The 21,100-nt window shown below is 50.5% G+C and overlaps 1 protein-coding gene across 1 annotated transcript in view; it reads right to left on the bottom strand.

The window, feature by feature from the left end:
- Nucleotides 1-21,100, bottom strand: part of BICRA (BRD4 interacting chromatin remodeling complex associated protein) — a 61,185-nt gene that overhangs the window by 19,208 nt on the left and 20,877 nt on the right. Inside the window, exons 4-7 of the mRNA XM_086871967.1 lie at nucleotides 17,425-17,490; nucleotides 11,467-13,164; nucleotides 6,310-6,876; nucleotides 1,851-1,998 (exon numbers count right to left, since the gene is read on the bottom strand). Of these exons, the coding sequence (XP_086728093.1) occupies nucleotides 1,851-1,998; nucleotides 6,310-6,876; nucleotides 11,467-13,164; nucleotides 17,425-17,490 (2,479 nt within the window). The remainder of the gene's footprint in view (nucleotides 1-1,850; nucleotides 1,999-6,309; nucleotides 6,877-11,466; nucleotides 13,165-17,424; nucleotides 17,491-21,100) is intronic.

Raw genomic sequence — 21,100 nt, 5'->3', positions numbered from 1 at the left:
GGAATGGGAATGGGAATGGGGAAATGGGGAAATGGGAATGGGAAATGGGGAAATGGGAATGGGAATGGGAAATGGGAAATGGGGATGGGGAATGGGGAATGGGGATGGGAATGGGGAAATGGGAATGGGGAAATGGGAATAGGAATGGGAAATGGGGAAATGGGAATGGGAGAATGGGAATGGGAAATGGGAATGGGAAATGGGGAAATAGGAATGGGAATGGGAAATGGGAATGGGAAATGGGAATGGGGAAATGGGAATGGGGAAATGGGGATGGGAAATGGGAAATGGGAAATGGGAATGGGAAATGGGAAATGGGGATGGGAAATGGGAAATGGGAAATGGGAATGGGAAATGGGAATGGGAAATGGGAATGGGGAAATGGGAATGGGAAATGGGAATGGGGAAATGGGAATGGGAATGAGGGGAAATGGGAATGGGAAATGGGAAATGGGAATGGGAATGGGAAATGGGAATGGGAAATGGGGAAATGGGAATGGGAATGGGGAAATGGGAATGGGGAAATGGGAATGGGGAAATGGGAGAATGGGAATGGGAATGGGAATGGGGAAGTGGCGAAATGGGAGAGGGAATGGGAGAATGGGAATGGGGAAATGGGAATGGGAAATGGGAAATGGGAATGGGGATGGGAATGGGGAAATGGGAAATGGGAAATGGGAATGGGAAATGGGAAATGGGAAATGGGAATGGGGAAATGGGAAATGGGAATGGGAAATGGGAAACGGGAATGGGGATGGGAATGCGGAAATGGGAATGGGAAAAAGGGAATGGGAATGGGGAAATGGGGAAACGGGAATGTGACACAGGAAAACGGGAATGGGATTGGGAAATGGGAATGGGAGACGGGAAAAAGGGAATGGGAATGGGGAAATGGGAATGGGATACGGGAATTGGAGAGGGAGAATGGAAATGGGAAAATGGGAATGGCACCGGGAATGGGATACGGGAAAAAGGGAATGGGATTGGGAAATGGGAATGGGAAAGGGGGTGGGATACTGGGGGCACCGGCATGTCGGGATATCGGGATAGCGCAGGGCTGGGGGGCCGGGATATCGGGATATCGGGACTGTGGGATATCGGGATTCTGGGCTTTCAGGATGTTCGGATATCGGGATTTGGGGATATCGGGATTGTAGGATATCACAATACCGGGATATCGGGATTTGGGGATTTTGGGATATCGGGATTTCAGGATATCAGGATTGTAGGATATTGCAATACCAGGATATCAGGATTTGGGGATATCAGGACTTTGGGATATCGGGATATCGGGATACCGGGGTTTCGGGATATCGGGATTTTGGGATGTCGGGTTATCGGGATTTTGGGATATCGGGACTTTGGGATATCGGGATTTCACGATATTGGGATATCGGGATTTTGGGATATCGGGATTTCAGGATATCAGGACTTTGGGATATCAGCACTTTGGGATATCGGGATTTCGGGATATCGGGATATCGGGATTTTGGGATATCGGGATACCGGGGTTTTGGGATATCAGGATTTTGGGATGTCGGGATTTGGGGATTTCAGGATCTTGGGATATCGGGATATCAGGATATCGGGATTTTGGGATACTGGGATTTCGGGATCTTGGGATATTGGGATTTTAGGACGTTGGGATATTGGATATCGGGATTTTGGGATATCAGGATATCAGGATGTCGGGATACCGGGATTTTGGGATATCAGAATTTTGGGATTTCAGGATTTCAGGACGTTGGGAGATCAGGATTTCGGGATATTGGGATTTTGGGACACGGGGATATCGGGATGTCGGGATTTGGGGATATCGGGATAGGGGAATTTCGGGATTCCGGACCCACCTGAGGCCGCGCTGCCGCCGGCGCCGGCTCCGAGGGCGGGGCCGGGCGTTCCCGGAGCCGCCGGAACCAGGACGGGAGCGGCCGGAGCCGGGAACGGGGCCGGGCTGGACGAGGGCGGCTTCGGCTGCAGGAGCAGCCCCTGGGGCACCTGGAAAACACCAAAATCCCTCAGGAACCGCCCCAAAAACCCCAAATTCCGTCAGGAACCGCCCCAAAATCCCAAAAATCCGTCAGGAACTGCCCCAAAATCCATCAGGAACCGCCCTAAAATCCCTCAGGAACCGCCCCAAAATCCCCAAATTCCGTCAGGAACCGCCCCAAAATCCCAAAAATCCATCAGGAACCGCCCCAAAATCCCAAAATCTGTCAGGAACTACCACAAAATCCCCAAAATCCATCAGGAACCGCCCCAAAATCCATCAGGAACGGCCCCAAAATCCCAAAATCCGTCAGGAACCGCCCCAAAATCCCAAAATCTGTCAGGAACCGCCCCAAAAACCCTAAATTCCGTCAGGAACCGCCCCAAAAACCCCAAATTACGTCAGGAACCGCCCCAAAATCTGTCAGGAACTGCCACAAAATCCCCAAAATCCCTCAGGAACCGCCCCAAAATCCCAAAATCCGTCAGGAACTACCCCAAAATTCCCAGATTTCATCAGGAACTGCCCCAAAACCCCAAATTCTGTCAGGAACTGCCCCAAAATCCCAAAATCCGTCAGGAACTACCCCAAAATTCCCAGATTTCATCAGGAACTGCCCCAAAACCCCAAATTCTGTCAGGAACTGCCCCAAAATCCCAAAATCCCTCAGGAACCGCCCCAAAAACCCCAAATTCCGTCAGGAACCGCCCCAAAATCCCAAAATCCATCAGGAACGGCCCCAAAATCCATCAGGAACTGCCCCAAAATCCCAAAATCCATCAGGAACTGCCCCAAATTCCATCAGGAACTGCCCCAAAATCCCCAAACTTCATCAAGAATCGCCTCAAAAATCACAAATTCTATCAGGAACTGCCACAAAAACCCTAAATTCCATCAGGAACAGACCCAAATATCACAAAATTCCACCAGGAATCGCCCTAAAAATTCCAAATCCCGTCAGGAACCGCCCCAAAATCCCAAATTCCATCAGGAACTGCCCCAAAATTCCCAAATTTCATCAGGAATCGCCTCGAAAATCACAAATCCCGTCAGGAACTGTCCCAAGAACCCCAAAATCTGTCAGGAATGGCCTTAAAACCCCCAAAATTCATCAGGAACTGCCCCAAAATTCCCAAATTCCACCAGGAACGGCCCCAAAATCCCAAAATCCATCAGGAACCGACACCAAAATCCCAAATTCCGTCAGGAACCGCCCCAAAATCCCAAAATCTGTCAGGAACTGCCCCAAAATCCCAAATTTCATCAGGAACTTCCACAAAATCCCAAAATTCCATCAGGAACTGCCCCAAAATCCCAAAATCCATCAGGAACGGCCCCAAAATCCCAAAATCCATCAGGAACTACCACAAAATCCCAAAATCTGTCAGGAACTGCCCCAAAATCCCAAAATCTGTCAGCAACTGCCACAAAAACCCCAAAATCCATCAGGAACGGACCCAAATATCACAAAATTCTATCAGGAATCGCCCTAAAAATCCCAAAATCCGTCAGGAACGGCCCCAAAATCCCAAATTCCATCAGGAACTGCCCCAAAATCCCAAATTTCATCAGGAATCGCCTCGAAAATCACAAATCCCGTCAGGAACTGTCCCAAGAACCCCAAAATCTGTCAGGAATGGCCTTAAAACCCCCAAAATTCATCAGGAACTGCCCCAAAATTCCCAAATTCCACCAGGAACAGCCCCAAAATCCCAAAATCCATCAGGAACTGCCACAAAAACCCCAAAATCCATCAGGAACCAACACCAAAATCCCAAATCCCGTCAGGAACGGCCCCAAAATTCCCAGATTTCATCAGGAACGGCCCCAAAATTCCCAAATCCAGCGGGATCCAAGGGCTGATTTCCCCCCAGATCCCAAATCCAGCGGGATCCGGAATTGCCGAGATCCCAAATCCGGCGGGATCCGGAATTCCTGAGATCCCAAATCCAGCGGGATCCGGAATTCCCAAAAATCCCAAATCCAGCGGGATCCGGAATTCCCGAGATCCCAAATCCAGCGGGATCCGGAATTCCCGAGATCCCAAATCCAGCGGGATCCGGAATTGCCGAGATCCCAAATCCAGCGGGATCCGGAATTCCCAAAAATCCCAAATCCAGTGGGATCCGGACCAGGAATTCCCGAGATCCCAAATCCGGCGGGATCCGGACCAGGAATTCCCAAAAATCCCAAATCCAGCGGGATCCGGAATTCCCGAGATCCCAAATCCAGCGGGATCCGGAATTCCCGGGATCCCAAATCCAGCGGGATCCGGAATTCCCGGGATCCCAAATCCAGCGGGATCCAGAATTCCCAAAAAATCCCAAATCCAGCGGGATCTGGAATTCCCGGGATCCCAAATCCAGCGGGATCCGGAATTCCCGGGATCCCAAATCCAGCGGGATCCGGAATTCCCGGGATCCCAAATCCAGCGGGATCCGGACCAGGAATTCCCGAGATCCCAAATCCAGCGGGATCCAGACCGGGAATTCCCGAGATCCCAAATCCAGCGGGATCCGGAATTCCCGGGATCCCAAATCCGGCGGGATCCGGATCCGGAATTCCCAAAAATCCCAAATCCAGCGGGATCCGGGATTCCCGAGATCCCAAATCCGGCGGGATCCGGAATTCCCGAGATCCCAAATCCGGCGGGATCCGGCTCCTCGATCCCTCGGGATCCGAGCTCAGGCCGGGCCTCGGGACGGGAATTTTCCCGGGAATTTTCCCGGGATTTTCCAGGGGTTTCCTCGGGATTCAGGAGCGGCGGAATTCCGGCGGAAAGCCCGGAATTCCCGGGAGCGGGGCTGGGGGATCCGCGGGAATTCCATCAAAATTCCTGGGAATTCCCGCTGGGATTTATCCATCAAAATTCCCGGGAATTCCCGCCGGGATTTATCCATCCAAATTCCTGGGAATTCCCACCAGGATTTATCCATCCAATCCCGGAATTCCCGGGAATTCCCACCAGGATTTATCCATCCAAATTTCCTGGGAATTCCTGCCGGGATTTATCCATCAAATCCTGGAATTCTGGGGAATTCCCACTGGGATTTATCCTTCAAAATTCCCGGGAATTCCCGCCGGGATTTATCCATCCAATCCTGGAATTCCCACCGGGATTTATCCATCCAAAATTCCCGGGAATTCCCACCAGGATTTATCCATCCAATCCCGGAATTCCCGGGAATTCCCACCAGGATTTATCCACCCAATCCTGGAATTCCTGGGAATTCCCACCGGGATTTATCCATCCAATCCCGGAATTCCCGGGAATTCCCACCGGGATTTATCCACCCAATCCTGGAATTCCTGGGAATTCCCACCGGGATTTATCCATCCAATCCCGGAATTCCCGGGAATTCCCACCGGGATTTATCCATCCAATCCCGGAATTCCCGGGAATTCCCGCCGGGATTCACCCGCCGGATCCTGCCCAGCCCCGGATCTTTGGGAATTCCCGGAATTCCATCGGCATTTACCTGCCGGATCTTTGGGATTCCCCGGGAATTCCTGGGAATTCCCACCCGGATTTCCCTGCTGGAATCACTCGGGACCAGGATTTTTTATGGGAATTCCTGGGATTTTCTGGGAATTCCTGGGATTTAAGTGCTGGAATCGCTCAAGACCGGGATTTTTTTGGGAATTCCTGGGATTTTTCTGGGAATTCCCGGCACTTTTTTGTGAATTCCCAGGATTTTTTTGTGAATTCCCAGGATTTTTTTGTGAATTCCCAGGATTTTTTTTGTGAATTCCCATTTTTTTTCTGGGAATTCCCGGGATTCTTTGGGAACTCCCATTTTTTTGCGCATTCCTGGTATTTTTCTGGGAATTCCCGGTATTTTTTTGTGAATTCCCGGTATTTTTATGGGAATTCCTGGGATTTTTTATGGGAATTCCCAGGATTTTTTTGGGGAACTCCCATTTTTCTGCGCATTCCCGGTATTTTTCCTGGGAATTCCCGGGATTTACCTGCTGGAACCGCTCCGGGCTGGGATTTCTTTGTGAATTCCCAGGATTTTTTGTGAATTCCCGGGATTTCTCTTGGAATTCCTGGGATTTTTTGCGAATTCCCAGGATTTCTTTGTGAATTCCTGGGATTTTTTTACGAATTCCCAGGATTTTTTTTGGGAACTCCCATTTTTTTGCGCATTCCCGGTATTTTTCCTTTGAATTCCCGGGATTTACCTGCTAGAACCTCTCCGGGCTGGGATTTTTTTGCGAATTCCCGGGATTTTTCTGCAAATTCCGGAGATTTTTTTTGGGAACTCCCATTTTTCTGCGCATTCCCGGTATTTTTCCTTTGAATTCCCGGGATTTACCTGCTGGAACCTCTCCGGACCAGCCTTCTGCGCGGCCGCGGGGCCGGAGAGAGGCTGGAAAGGCGCCGGGATCAGCGGAAAACTCCGGGAATGTTCCGGGGGCAGCAGCGCCGGAGCCGCCGCCGCCGCCGCCTTCATCCCCGGCAGCGGGAAATGCTGGGAAGCCTGGGAATGCTGGGAGGGCTGGGAATGCTGGGGGGACTGGGAATGCTCGGGGGGCTCCGGGAACGGAGCCGGGGGGACCCCGAAGAGCCCCGGGGGCGGCTCCGGGCGCGGCGGCTCCGAGGGCGGCCGGGGTTGGGATGGGGGTCGGGAATGAGGCCGGGATGGAGGGCGGGAAAGCGGCTGAGGCTGCGAGGGAGGACGAGCCGGGAGCTGGGAATGCTGGGCCGGGAGCTGGGAATGCTGGGCCGGGATTTGGGAATGCTGGGCCGGGATTTGGGAATGCTGGGGCGGGATTTGGGAATGCTGGGGCGGGATTTGGGAATGCTGGGGTGGGATCTGGGGGATTTGGGATGAGGGGAGAGGGGCCGGGGGGTCCCCCGGGGACGTTCCCGGGAGTTTCGGCTGCAAGGAAAAGAAGGAAAAGCTCCGGTTAGTGGCGGGAAAAGCGGATTCCCGGGAAAATTCCCAACCCCACCCCCCCCCCGGGGGCGGAGAAGGGAAAAATCCCGGGAATCCGCGGCGGGAAAAGCAGCGGGAAAAGCCCCCGAGCCGCCCCCACCCCCGATTCCCGAGGGGAATCCCTGATTTTTATCGGGAAAACGGCGGGAAAAATCCAGCCGGGAATAAAATTTCCCGGGAAAAAAAAATAAAAAAAAAATTTTTCCCGGGAAAATCTCGGAGCGGAATTCCGCCCCAAATCCGCGCTCCGAGGGGGGTTTTTTTGGGAAAGGCGGGAAAAAAGGATGGAAAATCCATCTGGGAATGCTCCGGGAGAGGAATATCCCGGGAAAACTCATCCCGAGGATTCCCGGCCCATCCCGCTTTTTTTTTGTTTTGTTTTTTGGGAATTCCAGCCGTGGAATATCCCGGGAAAATCCAAAGGGATCCCGGGAAAATCCGAGCCCGGGGATCCCCGAAGGCCGGGGGAGCCCCCGGGTTCCCATTCCCGAAGGATTCCCGGAAGGAAAAGGCACGGGAGGAGCCGGCCCGGGAATTCCCAGAGCGGCTCCCAGCTGGAATTGTCCGGAATTCTGGATCAAATTGTCTGGAATTCTCTGGAATTCTGGCTCAAATTTTCTGGAATTCTCTGGAATTCCGGCTGGAATTGTCTGGAAATGTCTGGAATTCTGGTTGGAATTATTTGGAATTGTGGCTGGAACTGTCTGGAATTCCCGCTGGAATTGCCCGGAATTCTCTGGAATTCTGGCTCAAATTGTCTGGAATTCTCTGGAATTCCGGCTGGAATTGCATTGGGAATTGTGGCTAGAACTGTCCGGAATTCTCTGGAATTGTATCGGGAATTGTGGCTGGAACTGTCTGGAATTCCCGCTGGAATTGCCTGGAATTCCGGCTGGAATTCTGGATCAAATTGTCTGGAATTCTCTGGAATTGTGGCTGGAATTCTGGATCAAATTGTCTGGAATTCTCTGGAATTCTGGCTGGAATTGTCTGGAAATGTCTGGAATTCTGGCTGGAATTATTTGGAATTCTGGCTGGAACTGTCTGGAATTCCCGCTCGAATTCTCTGGAATTCTGGCTCAAATTGTCTGGAATTCTCTGGAATTGTGGCTGGAATTGCATCGGGAATTGAGGCTGGAACTGCCTGGAATTCCCACTGGAATTGTGGCTGGAATTGTCTGAAACTGTGACTGGAATTGGCTGGAATTCCATCTGGAATTCCTTCTGGAATTGACTGGAATTCCCGCTGGAATTGCCCGGAATTCTCTGGAATTCTGGCTCAAATCGTCTGGAATTCTCTGGAATTGTGGCTGGAATTGTGGCTGGAATTGCATCTGGAATTGTGGCTGGAATTATTTGGAATTCTGGCTGGAATTGCCTGGAATTCCCTGGAATTCCCTGGAATTGTCTGGAATTCTGGCTGCAATTGCCCGAAATTCTCTGGAATTCCGTCTGGAATTGTCCGGAATTGTCTGGAATTATCTGGAATTTTAGCGGGAATTGCATCTGGAATTACGGCTGGAACTGTCTGGAATTCCGTGTGGAATTATTTGGAATTCCAGCTGAAATTGTGTCCGGAATTGTCAGGAATTCCCGCTGGAATTGCCCAGAATTCTGGCTGGAATTGCCTGGAATTCCGGCTGTAATTACATCTGGAATTGTCTGGAATTCCCTGGAATTCTGGCTGGAATTCTGGCTGGAATTCTGGCTGGAATTGTCTGGAATTCCAGCTGTAATTACATCTGGAATTGTCCGGAATTGTCTGGAATTCCTGCTGGAATTGCCCGGAATTCTGGCTGGAATTGCCTGGAATTGTGCCTGGAATTGCATCTGGAATTCTCTGGAATTCTCTGAAATTCTGGCTGGAATTCCCTGGAATTCCGGCTGGAATTGTCTTGGATTGTCTGGAATTATCAGGAATTCTGGCTGGAATTCTGTCTGGAATTGCCTGGAATTCTGGCTGGAATGATCTGGAATTGCCTGGAATTCTCTGGAATTCCATCTGGAATTGTCTGGAATTCTCTGGAATTCTGGCTGGAATGATCTGGAATTGCCTGGAATGATCTAGAATAGCCTGGAATTCCATCTGGAATCACCTGGAATAGTCTGGAATTCCGGCTGGAATTGCCTGGAATTCTCTGGAATTCCGGCTGGAATTGTCTTGGGTTGTCCGGAATTATCGGGAATTCGGGCTGGAATCGTCCAGAACTCTCTGGAATTTTCTGGAATTCCGGCTGGAATCGTCCAGAACTCTCTGGAATTTTCTGGAATTCCGTCTGGAATCGTCCAGAACTCTCTGGAATTCCGCCTGGCTCCACCCCCGGGAACATCGATCAAATCCCATTTTCCCTTTTTTCCCCCCTTCCCCAAACCCCCATTCCCGCTTTTCCCCCCTCCCCATTCCAGGGATTCTCCGGGATGGACCCCGGGAATTCCCGGGAGCGGCCCTGGGGAGGCTCCCGGCGGATTTGGGGCGAATTCGGGGGATTTTGGGGCGCGGGGGAGCGGCAGCGGTCGGGGTTAGTGAGCGCCAAGCGAGCGGAGCGGGGCGGCGGCGGGAATTGGGGGCTGGAAAAATCCCGGGAAGGAATTCCGGGAGATCCCGGGGGGGGGGGGGGGTTGGGGTCCCTCGGGGCGGATCCAGCGGGAAAAGCGGATCCGGAGGGGGATCCGCTCCGGGATTTCCGCTCCGGGATCCCGGATTTCTGCCCTCGGATCCTGGATTTCTGCCCCCGGATCCCGGATTTCTGCTCCGGGATCCCGGATTTCCCTTGCTGGATCCCGGATTTCCGCTCCTGGATCCCGGATTTCCCTTGCTGGATCCCGGATTTCCACTCCTGGATCCCGGATTTCCACTCCTGGATCCCAGATTTCCCTTGCTGGATCCCAGATTTCCGCTCCTGGATCCCGGATTTCTGCCCCCGGATCCCGGATTTCAGTTCCGGGATCCCAGATTTCCGCTCCTGGATCCCAGATTTCCACTCCTGGATCCCGGATTTCCACTCCTGGATCCCGGATTTCCCTTGCTGGATCCTCGTTTTCTGCCCCCGGATCCCGGATTTCTGCTCCGGGATCCCGGATTTCCCTTGCTGGATCCCGGTTTCCTGCCCCTGGATCCCAGTTTTCCGTGCCCAGATCCCGGATTTCCTTTGCTGGATCCCGGTTTTCTGCCCCCGGATCCCAGATTTCCATGCTCAGATCCCGGTTTTCCACTCATGGATCCCCCGAATCCCGGGAATCCCGGGAACCCCCAAATCCCAGGAATCCTGGGAACCCCTGAATGCCTGGACTCCCAAAAGCCGGGAATCCTGGGAACCCCCAAATCCCAGGAATCCTGGGAATTCCCAAATCCTGGGGATCCTGGGACCCCCTCGAATCCCAGGAACCCCCAAATCCCAGGAATCCTCAAATCCTGGGGATCCTGGGACCCCCTCGAATCCCAGGAACCCCCAAATCCCTGGACTCCCTGAATCTTGGGAATCCCGGGAACCCCATAATCCCAGGAATCCCGGGAACTCCCGAATCCTGGGAATCCCAGGAACCCCCAAATCCCGGGAATTCTGGGAACCCCTCGAATCCCAGGAACCCCCAAATCCCAGGAACCCCTGAGTCCTGGGAACCCCCAAATCCCAGGAATCCCAGGAACCCCTGAATCCCGGGAATCCCCAAATCCCGGGACTCCCCAAATCCTGGGAATCCCGTGAATCCTGGGAATCCCGTGAACCCCCAAATCCCGGGAACCCCCAAATCCCGGGAATCCCGGGAACCCCCAAATCCCTGAACTCCCCAAATCCTGGGAACCCCCAAATCCTGGGAATCCCAGGAACCCCTGAATCCCTGGACTCCCAAAAGCTGGGAATCGCGGGAACCCCCAAATCCTGGGAATCCCAGGAACCCCCAAATCCAGGGACTCCCCAAATCCCGGGACTCCCCAAATCCTGGGAATCCCGTGAATCCTGGGAATCCCATGAACCCCCAAATCCCGGGAACCCCCAAATCCTGGGAACCCCAGGAACCCCTGAGTCCCGGGACTCCCCAAATCCCCGGAACCCCTGAATCCCAGGAACCCCCAAATCCTGGGAATCCCGTGAATCCTGGGAATCCCGTGAACCCCCAAATCCCGTGAACCCCCAAATCCTGGGAATCCCGTGAATCCTGGGAATCCCGTGAACCCCCGAATCCCGGGAACCCCCAAATCCCGTGAACCCCCAAATCCCATGAACCCCCAAATCCTGGGAATCCCGTGAATCCCGGGAATCCCGTGAACCCCCGAATCCCGGGAACCCCCGAATCCCGGGAACCCCCAAATCCTGGGAATCCCAGGAACCCCTGAATCCCTGGACTCCCAAAAGCCGGGAATCCCGGGACTCCCCAAATCCCGGGAATCCCGTGAATCCTGGGAATCCCGTGAACCCTCAAATCCCGGGAATCCCGTGAATCCTGGGAATCCCGTGAACCCCCAAATTCCGCGAACCCCCGAATCCCGTGAACCCCCGAATCCCGGGACTCCCCGAACCCCTCCCCGTCTCTCACCTGCTGCAGGAACATGGGCACCGCCTCCTGCCCCAGCGCCGCCGCCGCCGCCGCCGCCGTTCCCAGCAGGATTTTCTCGGGGCTTCCGCTGCCGGGGCTGCTCCCGCCCGGCACCTGCGGCGTTCCCGGCGCCTGCGCCGCGCCCGGCTCGGGGCTGCCGGCGCCTCCCGGCGCGGCCTCGGCGGCGTTCAGCACCGCCACCGGGCTGGCCAGCGTCACCCCCTGGATCACCGTGGGCGCCGGCGCCGCCGAACCGGGGCTGGGCAAGGTCCCGGCCAGCGACACCGGCATCTGGAACAAGGCCGGGCCCGGCGCCACCTGCCCCGGCTGCAGCTGGATGGGCGCCGCCGACAGGATGTGAGCGGTGCCCGGCGCTCCCGGCGACGCCAGCACCGGGCCCAGGTTGAGCTGACCCGCCAGGTTTTGGTTGAGGAGCTGCGCCGGCAAGGCCGGGTTGGCCAAAAGTTGAGCGCCGGCGCTTTGACCAGCGATGATGTGAGCCTGACCCGCTCCCGGCAGCAGCTGGCCGCCGACGCCCGCCGGCAGCGCCGACAGCGGCTGCGGCAGCGGCACGGCCGAGGCTCCGGCCAGCTGGCCCGGCAGCAGGAATTGGTTCTGGCCCTGGAAGGGCTGCGCCGGGATGACGATGGAGCCGCCCTGGTTCAGCACGTGCACGCTCATGGATTTGCCCAGCGCCGGCGGCTGCGGCGGCGGCGGCTTGAAGACGTTCTGGGGGAATCCTTGGAGAACCACGTTGGGCGCGGCTTTGCCGGCCATGAAGGTGAGGTTCTGCTGCGGTTTGGCCGGCGTCTCGCCGGGCAGAGCTCCGAAAGGTTTCGGCGTGATCTGGTAGAGCTTCTGCTGCAGCACGCCGGCCGGTTTGGGCTGGATCGGCGTCGGCGTGCGGTGAATGATCACGTTGGGCGCCGGCACCAACGAACCGCCCAACCCCGACGCCACCGCCAGCGGCTGCGCCGACGCCGCCGAAACTCCGCCGAACACCGAGCCGCCGTTGAGCGCCGCCGCGCCCGCCGCCGCCGCCGCCGCCGCCGGGAGGCTCTTCTGGATCACCAACCCCGCTCCCGGCGCCGCGCCCGCCTCGGGCTGGGCGATGTAACCGCCCACGGCCGCCACCGGCGCCGGTTTGGCCAGCAGCTGCGGCGCCGCCGGTTGGTTGATGGCCATCACCTGCTGCCCCACCACCTGGATGGGTCCCAAGCCCAGAGCTCCGCCGGGGCTCCCGTTGGGCAGCCCGGGCAGGTTTGGCAGGGGTTGGATGGTGACGTTCCCCAAGCCCACCTGCTGGAGGAAGGGCTGGACGCTGATGGCTTTGTTGACCACGTCCGGCGGTTGCACCAAGGCCTGCGGCGCCAGCACGGCCGGGGGTTGCAGCCCCAGCAGGTCGGCGGCGCCGCCGGAGAAGATCTGCGGCGCGCCCTCGGCGGCCTGGACCACGGGCTGGAGCGCCGGCAGCTGGAAGGAGCCCAGGTCCAGCTCGGCCTCGGCCTCCAGGGTCTGCTCGGTGATGTTGGCCTCCTGCAGGCTCTGCTGGAGGATGTCGCACGGCTGCTCGGCGCCCGCGCCGGCGCCGCCGGGGGAGCCCAGGATGTCATCCTCCAGGAAATCCAGGTCCACGCTGGCCGGGGGCTGGCTGGGCTCCGAGCTCAGGGGGTTCCCCGCGGTCTCCTGGCCGTGGAGCTGCGGGAACGGGAGAGGGGACGGAGTTGGGTTGGGTTGGGTTGGGTTGGGGGGAGGGGAGGGGGTGGGGGGTGGGGGATGGGGGGGGACACGATGGGACGGGATGGGACCCAACAGGACCTGGCAGGACCCAGCAGGACCCAACAGGACCCAGCAGGACCCAGCAGAACCCAACAAGACCCAGCAGGACCCAACAGAACCCAGCAGGACCCAGCAGGACCCAACAGAACCCAGCAGGACCCAGCAGGACCCAACAGAACCCAGCAGGACCCAGCAGGACCCAACAGGACCCAGCAGGACCTAACAGAACCCAACAGGACCCAACAGGACCCAGCAGGACCCAATGGAACCTGGCAGGACCCAGCAGGACCCAACAGGACCCAGCAGGACCCAACAGAACCCAGCAGGACCCAACAGAACCCAGCAGGACCCAATGGAACCCAATGGGACCCAACAGAACCGAACAGGACCCAGCAGGACCCAACAGGACCCAGCAGGACCCAAGGGAACCCAATGGGACCCAACAGGACTTGGCAGGACCCAGCAGGACCCAACAGAACCCAACAGGACCCAACAGGACCCAGCAGGACCCAATGGAACCTGGCAAGACCCAGCAGAACCTAACAGGACCCAGCAGGACCCAACAGAACCCAGCAGGACCCAACAGAACCCAGCAGGACCCAACAGGACCCAGCAGGACCCAATGGAACCCAATGGGACCCAATAGAACCCAACAGGACCCAACGGAACCCAAGGGGACCCAACAGGACCCAACAGGACCCAGCAGGACCCAACAGGACCCAGCAGGACCCAAGGGAACCCAATGGGACCCAACAGAACCCAGCAGGACCCAATGGAACCTGGCAGGACCCAGCAGGACCCAACAGGACCCAGCAGGACCCAACAGGACCCAATGGGATCTGGTGGAACCCAACAGAACCCAACAGGACCCAGCAGGACCCAACAGGACCCAGCAGGACCCAATGGAACCCAATGGGATCTGGTGGAACCCAACAGAACCCAACAGGATCAGATGGAACCCAAAGGAACCCCACGGGATCCAGCAGAACCCCAGAGAACCCAACGGAACCCCACGGGATCCAGTGGGATCCAACTGATCCCGAGGAACCCAACAGAACCCAACAGAACCCAACAGGATCCAACGGAACCCAACGGGATCCAACGGAACCCAATGGGATCCAGCAGAACCCAACAGAACCCAACGGGATCCAACAGAACCCAACGGAACCCAACGGGATCCAACGGAACCCAATGGGATCCAACAGAACCCAACGGGATCCAACAGAACCCAACAGAACCCAACGGGATCCAGCAGAACCCAATGGGATCCAACGGAACCCAATGTAATCGAACAGAACCCAACGGAACCCAACGGAACCTAACGGGACCCAAGGGGACCCAAGGGGATCCAACTGAACCCAACGGAACCCAACAGAACCCAACGGAACCCAACAGAACCCAACAGAACCCAACGGAACCCAACGGAACCCAACGGGACCCAACAGAACCCAACAGAACCCAACAGAACCCAACAGAACCCAACGGAACCCAACGGGACCCAACGGGACCCAACAGAACCCAACAGAACCCAACAGAACCCAACGGAACCCAACGGAACCCAACGGGACCCAACAGAACCCAATGGAACCCAACGGGACCCAACAGAAACCCCAACAGAAACCAACGGAACCCAGCGGGACCCAAGGGGATCCAACAGAACCCAACAGAAACCAACGGAACCCAGCGGGACCCAGCGGAACCCAACGGGACCCAACAGAACCCAACGGGACCCAAGGGGACCCAAGGGGATCCAACGGAACCCAATGGAATCCAACAGAACCCAACGGGACCCAACACAACCCAATGGAACCCAAGGGGACCCAACGGGACCCAACAGAACCCAGCGGGACCCAGCGGGACCCAACAGAACCCAACGGGACCCAAGGGGATCCAACAGAACCCAACGGGACCCAAGGGGACCCAACAGAACCCAATGGGACCCAAGGGGACCCAAGGGGACCCAATGGGACCCAACAGAACCCAACGGAACCCAATGGGACCCAAGGGGACCCAATGGAACCCAAGGGGACCCAACGGAACCCAAGGGGATCCAACGGGACCCAACGGAACCCAACAGAACCCAACAGAACCCAATGGAACCCAACAGAACCCAACGGAACCCAACGGGATCCAACGGAACCCAACGGAACCCAACGGAACCCAATGGGACCCAACAGAACCCAACGGAACCCAACGGGATCCAACGGAACCCAACGGAACCCGATGGGACCCAACAGAACCCAACGGAACCCAATAGAACCCAATAGAACCCAACAGAACCCAACAGAACCCAACTGGACCCAAGGGGACCCAACGGAACCCAACGGGATCCAACAGAACCCAATGGAACCCAATGGGACCCAACAGAACCCAACAGAACCCAATGGGATCCAACGGAACCCAATGGAACCCAATGGGACCCAACAGAAACCCCAACAGAACCCAGCGGAACCCAGCGGGACCCAAGGGGATCCAACAGAACCCAACAGAAACCAACGGGATCCAATGGAACCCAAGGGGACCCAACAGAAACCAACAGAAACCAGCGGAACCCAGCGGAACCCAAGGGGATCCAACAGAACCCAAGGGAACCCAAGGGGACCCAGCGGGACCCAACGGGATCCAATGGAACCCGAGGGGATCCAACAGAACCCAACAGAACCCAACAGAACCCAACAGAACCCAAGGGGACCCAAGGGGATCCAACAGAACCCAACGGGACCCAATAGAACCCAAGGGGATCCAGCGGAACCCAACGGGACCAAACGGAACCCAACGGAACCCAAGGGGACCCAAGGGGACCCAACGGAACCCAACGGAACCCAACGGAACCCAAGGGGACCCAAGGGGACCCAACGGAACCCAAGGGGATCCAGCGGAACCCAACGGGACCCAACAGAACCCAACAGAACCCAACTGGACCCAAGGGGACCCAAAGGGGATCCAACAGAACCCAACGGAACCCAAGGGGACACAACAGAACCCAACGGAACCCAAGGGGACACAACGGAACCCAACGGAACCCAAGGGGACCCAACAGAACCCAACGGAACCCAACGGAACCCAATGGGACCCAATGGAACCCAAGGGGACCCAATGGGACCCAAGGGGATGCAGCGGAACCCAACGGGACCCAACAGAACCCAACAGAACCCAACTGGACCCAAGGGGACCCAAAGGGGATCCAACAGAACCCAACGGAACCCAAGGGGACACAACGGAACCCAACAGAACCCAATGGGACCCAAGGGGACACAACGGAACCCAACGGAACCCAATGGGACCCAATGGAACCCAAGGGGACCCAATGGGACCCAAGGGGATGCAGCGGAACCCAACGGGACCCAACAGAACCCAACAGAACCCAACTGGACCCAAGGGGACCCAAAGGGGATCCAACAGAACCCAACGGAACCCAGCGCGCCCCAGCGCGCCCCAGCAGATCCGTTGGATCCCCGGGGATCCCCGGCGTTCGGGGCTTTCCCGGAATCCCGGGGGATCCCCGGAACGGATCCGGGGGGAGCCCAGGGGAGATCCCAGCGGGAAAAGGATCCGGGATTCCGGGAAAGGACGGGAATCGGAGAGCGGGGGGAAGGAAAATGGGGAAAAAATGGGAAAAAAAGGGGAAAAACGGGAAAAATGGGGAAAGAAATGGGAAAATTGGGGGAAAAAACGGGAAAAATGGGGGAAAAATGGGAAAAATACGGGAAAAATGGGGGAAAAAAAATGGGAAAATTGGGAAAAAAATGGGAAAAAAGTGGGAAAAATGGGGGAAAAAATGGGGGAAAAATGGGGAAAAAACGGGAAAATTGGGGAAAAAGTGGGAAAAATGGGGAAAAACGGGAAAAATGGGGAAAAATGGGAAAAATGGGAAAATTGGGGAAAAAATGGGAAAATTGGGGAAAAAACCCCAGAAAAATGGGGGAAAAAAATGGGAAAAACGGGGGAAAAAATGGGAAAAATGGGGGAAAAAATGGGAAAATGGGGGAAAAAATGGGGGAAAAAATGTGAAAATTGGGAAAAAAATGTGAAAATTAGGAAAAAAATGGGAAAATTGGGAAAAAATTGGAAAAATTGGGGGAAAAATGGGAATTTTCTGGGAATTTTGTGGGAAAAGGGATGGAATTCCGGTGGGAAAGGGGGAAATCCCGGGGAATTGGGGAGGGAGGGAATTCTTACCCCGGCACCTTCGAAGAAGGCGCTGGCGGCGTCTCCGGAGTTGTCCAGGAGATCATCGCTGTCGATCTGGAATTAAAAAGATGGGATTGATCGGATTGATCGGGAATTCCGGGATGGGAAAATGGGGAAAATGAGGGGAATTGGGGAAAAAAAAATTGGGATTGAAAGAAATGGGGATTAAAAAAAAACGGGAATAAAAAAATAAAAAAAAAAAAATTGGGAATGAAAAAAATTTGGAATTGGGGAAAAAAAATTGGGATAAAAAATGGGAATTAAAAAAAAAATGGGAATAAAAAAATAAAAATTAAAAAAACGGGAAAGAAAAAAATGGGAATAAAAAAATAAGAATTAAAAAAATGGGAATGAATTTAATTAATTAAAAAAATTTGGAGTTGGGGAAAAAAAAAGGGGATTAAAAAAAATGGGAATTAAAAAAAATGGGAATAAAAAAATAAAAAAAAAAAAATTGGGAATGAAAAAAATTTGGAATTGGGGAAAAAAAATTGGGATAAAAAAAGGGAATTAAAAAAAAAATAGGAATAAAAGAATAAGAATTAAAAAAATTTGAATTAATATGGGAGTTAAAAAAATTTGGAATTGGGGAAAAAAAAAGGGGATTAAAAAAAATGGGAATTAAAAAAAATGAGGAGGAAAAATAAAGGGAGGGAAAAAAAGGGGAATGAAAAAAATGGGAATTAAAAAAAAAATGGGAATTAAAATGAGAATTAAAAAAATGGGAGTAAAAAAATAGGAATTAAAAATGGGAGTTCAAAAAATTTGGAATTAAAAAAATTTGGAATTGGGGAAAAAAAATTTGGATTAAAAAAAATGGGGATAAAAAAAAAAATGAGGAGGAAAAAGGGGGATTAAAAAAAAAATGGGAATAAAAAAATAAGAATTAAAAAAATTTGGAATTGGGAAAAAAAAAAAGGGGATTAAAAAAAATGGGAATTAAAAAAATGGGAATAAAAAAACAAGAATTAAAAAATTTGGAATTAATGTGGGAGTTAAAAAAATTTGGAATTGGGAAGAAAAAAGGGGATTAAAAAAAATGGGAATTAAAAAAAAGGAATAAAAAAATAAGAATTAAAAAAATGGGAATGAATTTAATTAATTAAAAAAAATTGGAATTAAAAAAATTTGGAATTGGGAAAAAAAAATGGGATAAAAAAATGGGAATTAAAAAAAATGGGAATAAAAAAATAAAAAAAAAAAAATTGGGAATGAAAAAAATTTGGAATTGGGGAAAAAAAATTGGGATTAAAAAATGAGAATTAAAAAAAAATGGGAATTAAAAAATAAGTATTAAAAAAATGGGAATTAATGTGGGAGTTAAAAAAATTTGGAATTGGGAAAAAAAAAATTGGGATAAAAAAATGGGAATTAAAAAAAAATGGGAATAAAAAAAAAAGAATTAAAAAAATGGGAATGAATTTGATTAATTAAAAAAATTTTGAATTAAAAAAATTTGGAATTGGGGAAAAAAAATTGGGATAAAAAGAATGGGAATTAAAAAACAAATGGAAATAAAAAAATAAAAATTAAAAAAATTGGGAGTGAAAAAAATTTGGAATTGGGGAAAAAAAATTGGGATTAAAAAATGAGAATTAAAAAAAAAATGGGAATTAAAAAATAAGTATTAAAAAAATGGGAATTAATATGGGAGTTAAAAAAATTTGGAATTGGGAAAAAAAATTTGGATTAAAAAAATGGGAATTAAAAAAAATGAGGACAAAAATAAAGGGAGGGAAAAAACCAGGAATTAAAAAAAAATTGGAATTAGAAAAAAAATGAGAATAAAAAAGGGGGATTAAAAAAATGGAAATATAAAAATAAATTAAAAAAATAGGAATTAATATGGGAATTAAAAATAAAATGGGAATTAAAATGAGAATTAAAAAAATGGGAATTAAAAATGGGAGTTCAAAAAATTTGGAATTAAAAAATATTTGGAATTGGAAAAAAAAAGAGGATTAATAAAATGGGAATTAAAAAAAAGGGAATAAAAAAATGGGAATTAAAAAGAAATGAAGAAAAAAAGGAATTAAAAAAAAGGGAATTAAAAATAAAATGAGAATTAAAAAATGGGAATTAAAAAAATGGGAATGAAAAAACGGGAATTAAAAATGGGAATTTAAAAAATGGGATTTTTATGGGAAAAATGGGATTTTTATGGAAAAAATGGGATTTTTATGGAGAAAAATGGGGATTTTTACAAAAAAAATTATTTTTATGGAAAAAAAATGGGATTTTTATGGAAAAAAATGGGATTTTTATGGAGAAAAAACCGGGATTTTTATGGAAAAAAAGGGATTTTTATGGAAAAAATGGGATTTTTATGGAAAAAATGGGATTTTTATGGAAAAAAAAAGGGATTTTTAGGAAAAAATGGGATTTTTATGGGAAAAAAATGGGATTTTTATGGAAAAAAATGGGATTTTTATGGAAAAAAAGGGATTTTTATGGAGAAAAATGGGATTTTTATGGAGAAAAATGGGATTTTTATGGAAAAAATGGGATTTTTATGGAAAAAATGGGATTTTTATGGAAAAATGGGATTTTTAGGGGAAAAAATGGGATTTTTATGGAGAAAAAGGGATTTTTATGGAGAAAAATGGGAATTTTTATAAAAAAACCTGATTTTCATGGAAAAAAAATGGGATTTTATGGGAAAAAATGGGGAATTTTATGAAAAAAAAATGGGAATTTTTATGGAAAAAATGGGATTTTTATGGAAAAAAAGGGATTTTTATGGAAATAAAAGGGGATTTTTAGGAAAAAGAAGGGATTTTTATGGAAAAAAATGGGATTTTTATGGGAAAAAATGGGATTTTTATGGAAAAAATGGGATTTTTATGGAAAAAATGGGATTTTTATGGGAAAAATGGGATTTTTATGAAAAAAAGGGATTTTTATGGAAAAAAAAATGGGATTTTTATAGGAAAAAATGGGATTTTTAGGGGAAAAATGGGATTTTTATGGAAAAAAATGGGATTTTTAGGGGAAAAAATGGGATTTTTATGGAGAAAAAAATGTGATTTTTATTTTTATGGGAAAAATGGGATTTTTATGAAAAAAATGGGATTTTTATGGAAATAAAAGGGGATTTTTATGGGAAAAAAATGGGATTTTTATGGAAAAAATGGGATTTCTATAGAAAAAAATGTGATTTTTAAGGAAAAAATGGGATTTCTATGAAAAAAATGGGATTTTTATGGGAAAAATGGGATTTTTATGGAGAAAATGGGATTTTTATGGAAAAAATGGGATTTTTAGGGGAAAAAATGGGATTTTTATGGAGAAAAAAATGGGATTTTTATGGGAAAAAAGGGATTTTTATGAAAAAAATGGGATTTTTATGAAAAAAATGGGATTTTTAGGGGAAAAAATGGGATTTTTATGGGAAAAATGGGATTTTTATGAAAAAAGGGATTTTTATGGAAAAAATGGGATTTTTAGGAAAAAGAAGGGATTTTTATGGGAAAAAATGGGATTTTTATGGAAAAAATGGGATTTTTATGGGAAAAATGGGATTTTTATGGGAAAAAAGGGATTTTTATGGGAAAAAAGGGATTTTTATGAAAAAAAGGGATTTTTATGGAAAAAAAATGGGATTTTTATGGAAAAAAAAGAGGATTTTTATGGAAAAAAAGGGATTTTTATGGAAAAAATGGGA

This window comes from Cyanistes caeruleus, chromosome 38, assembly GCF_971803275.1.
Source record: "Cyanistes caeruleus chromosome 38, bCyaCae1.hap1.1, whole genome shotgun sequence".
NCBI lineage: Eukaryota > Metazoa > Chordata > Aves > Passeriformes > Paridae > Cyanistes > Cyanistes caeruleus.
The sequence above is the reverse complement of the archived record's forward strand: the minus strand, read 5'-3'. Positions and strand labels throughout refer to the sequence as shown.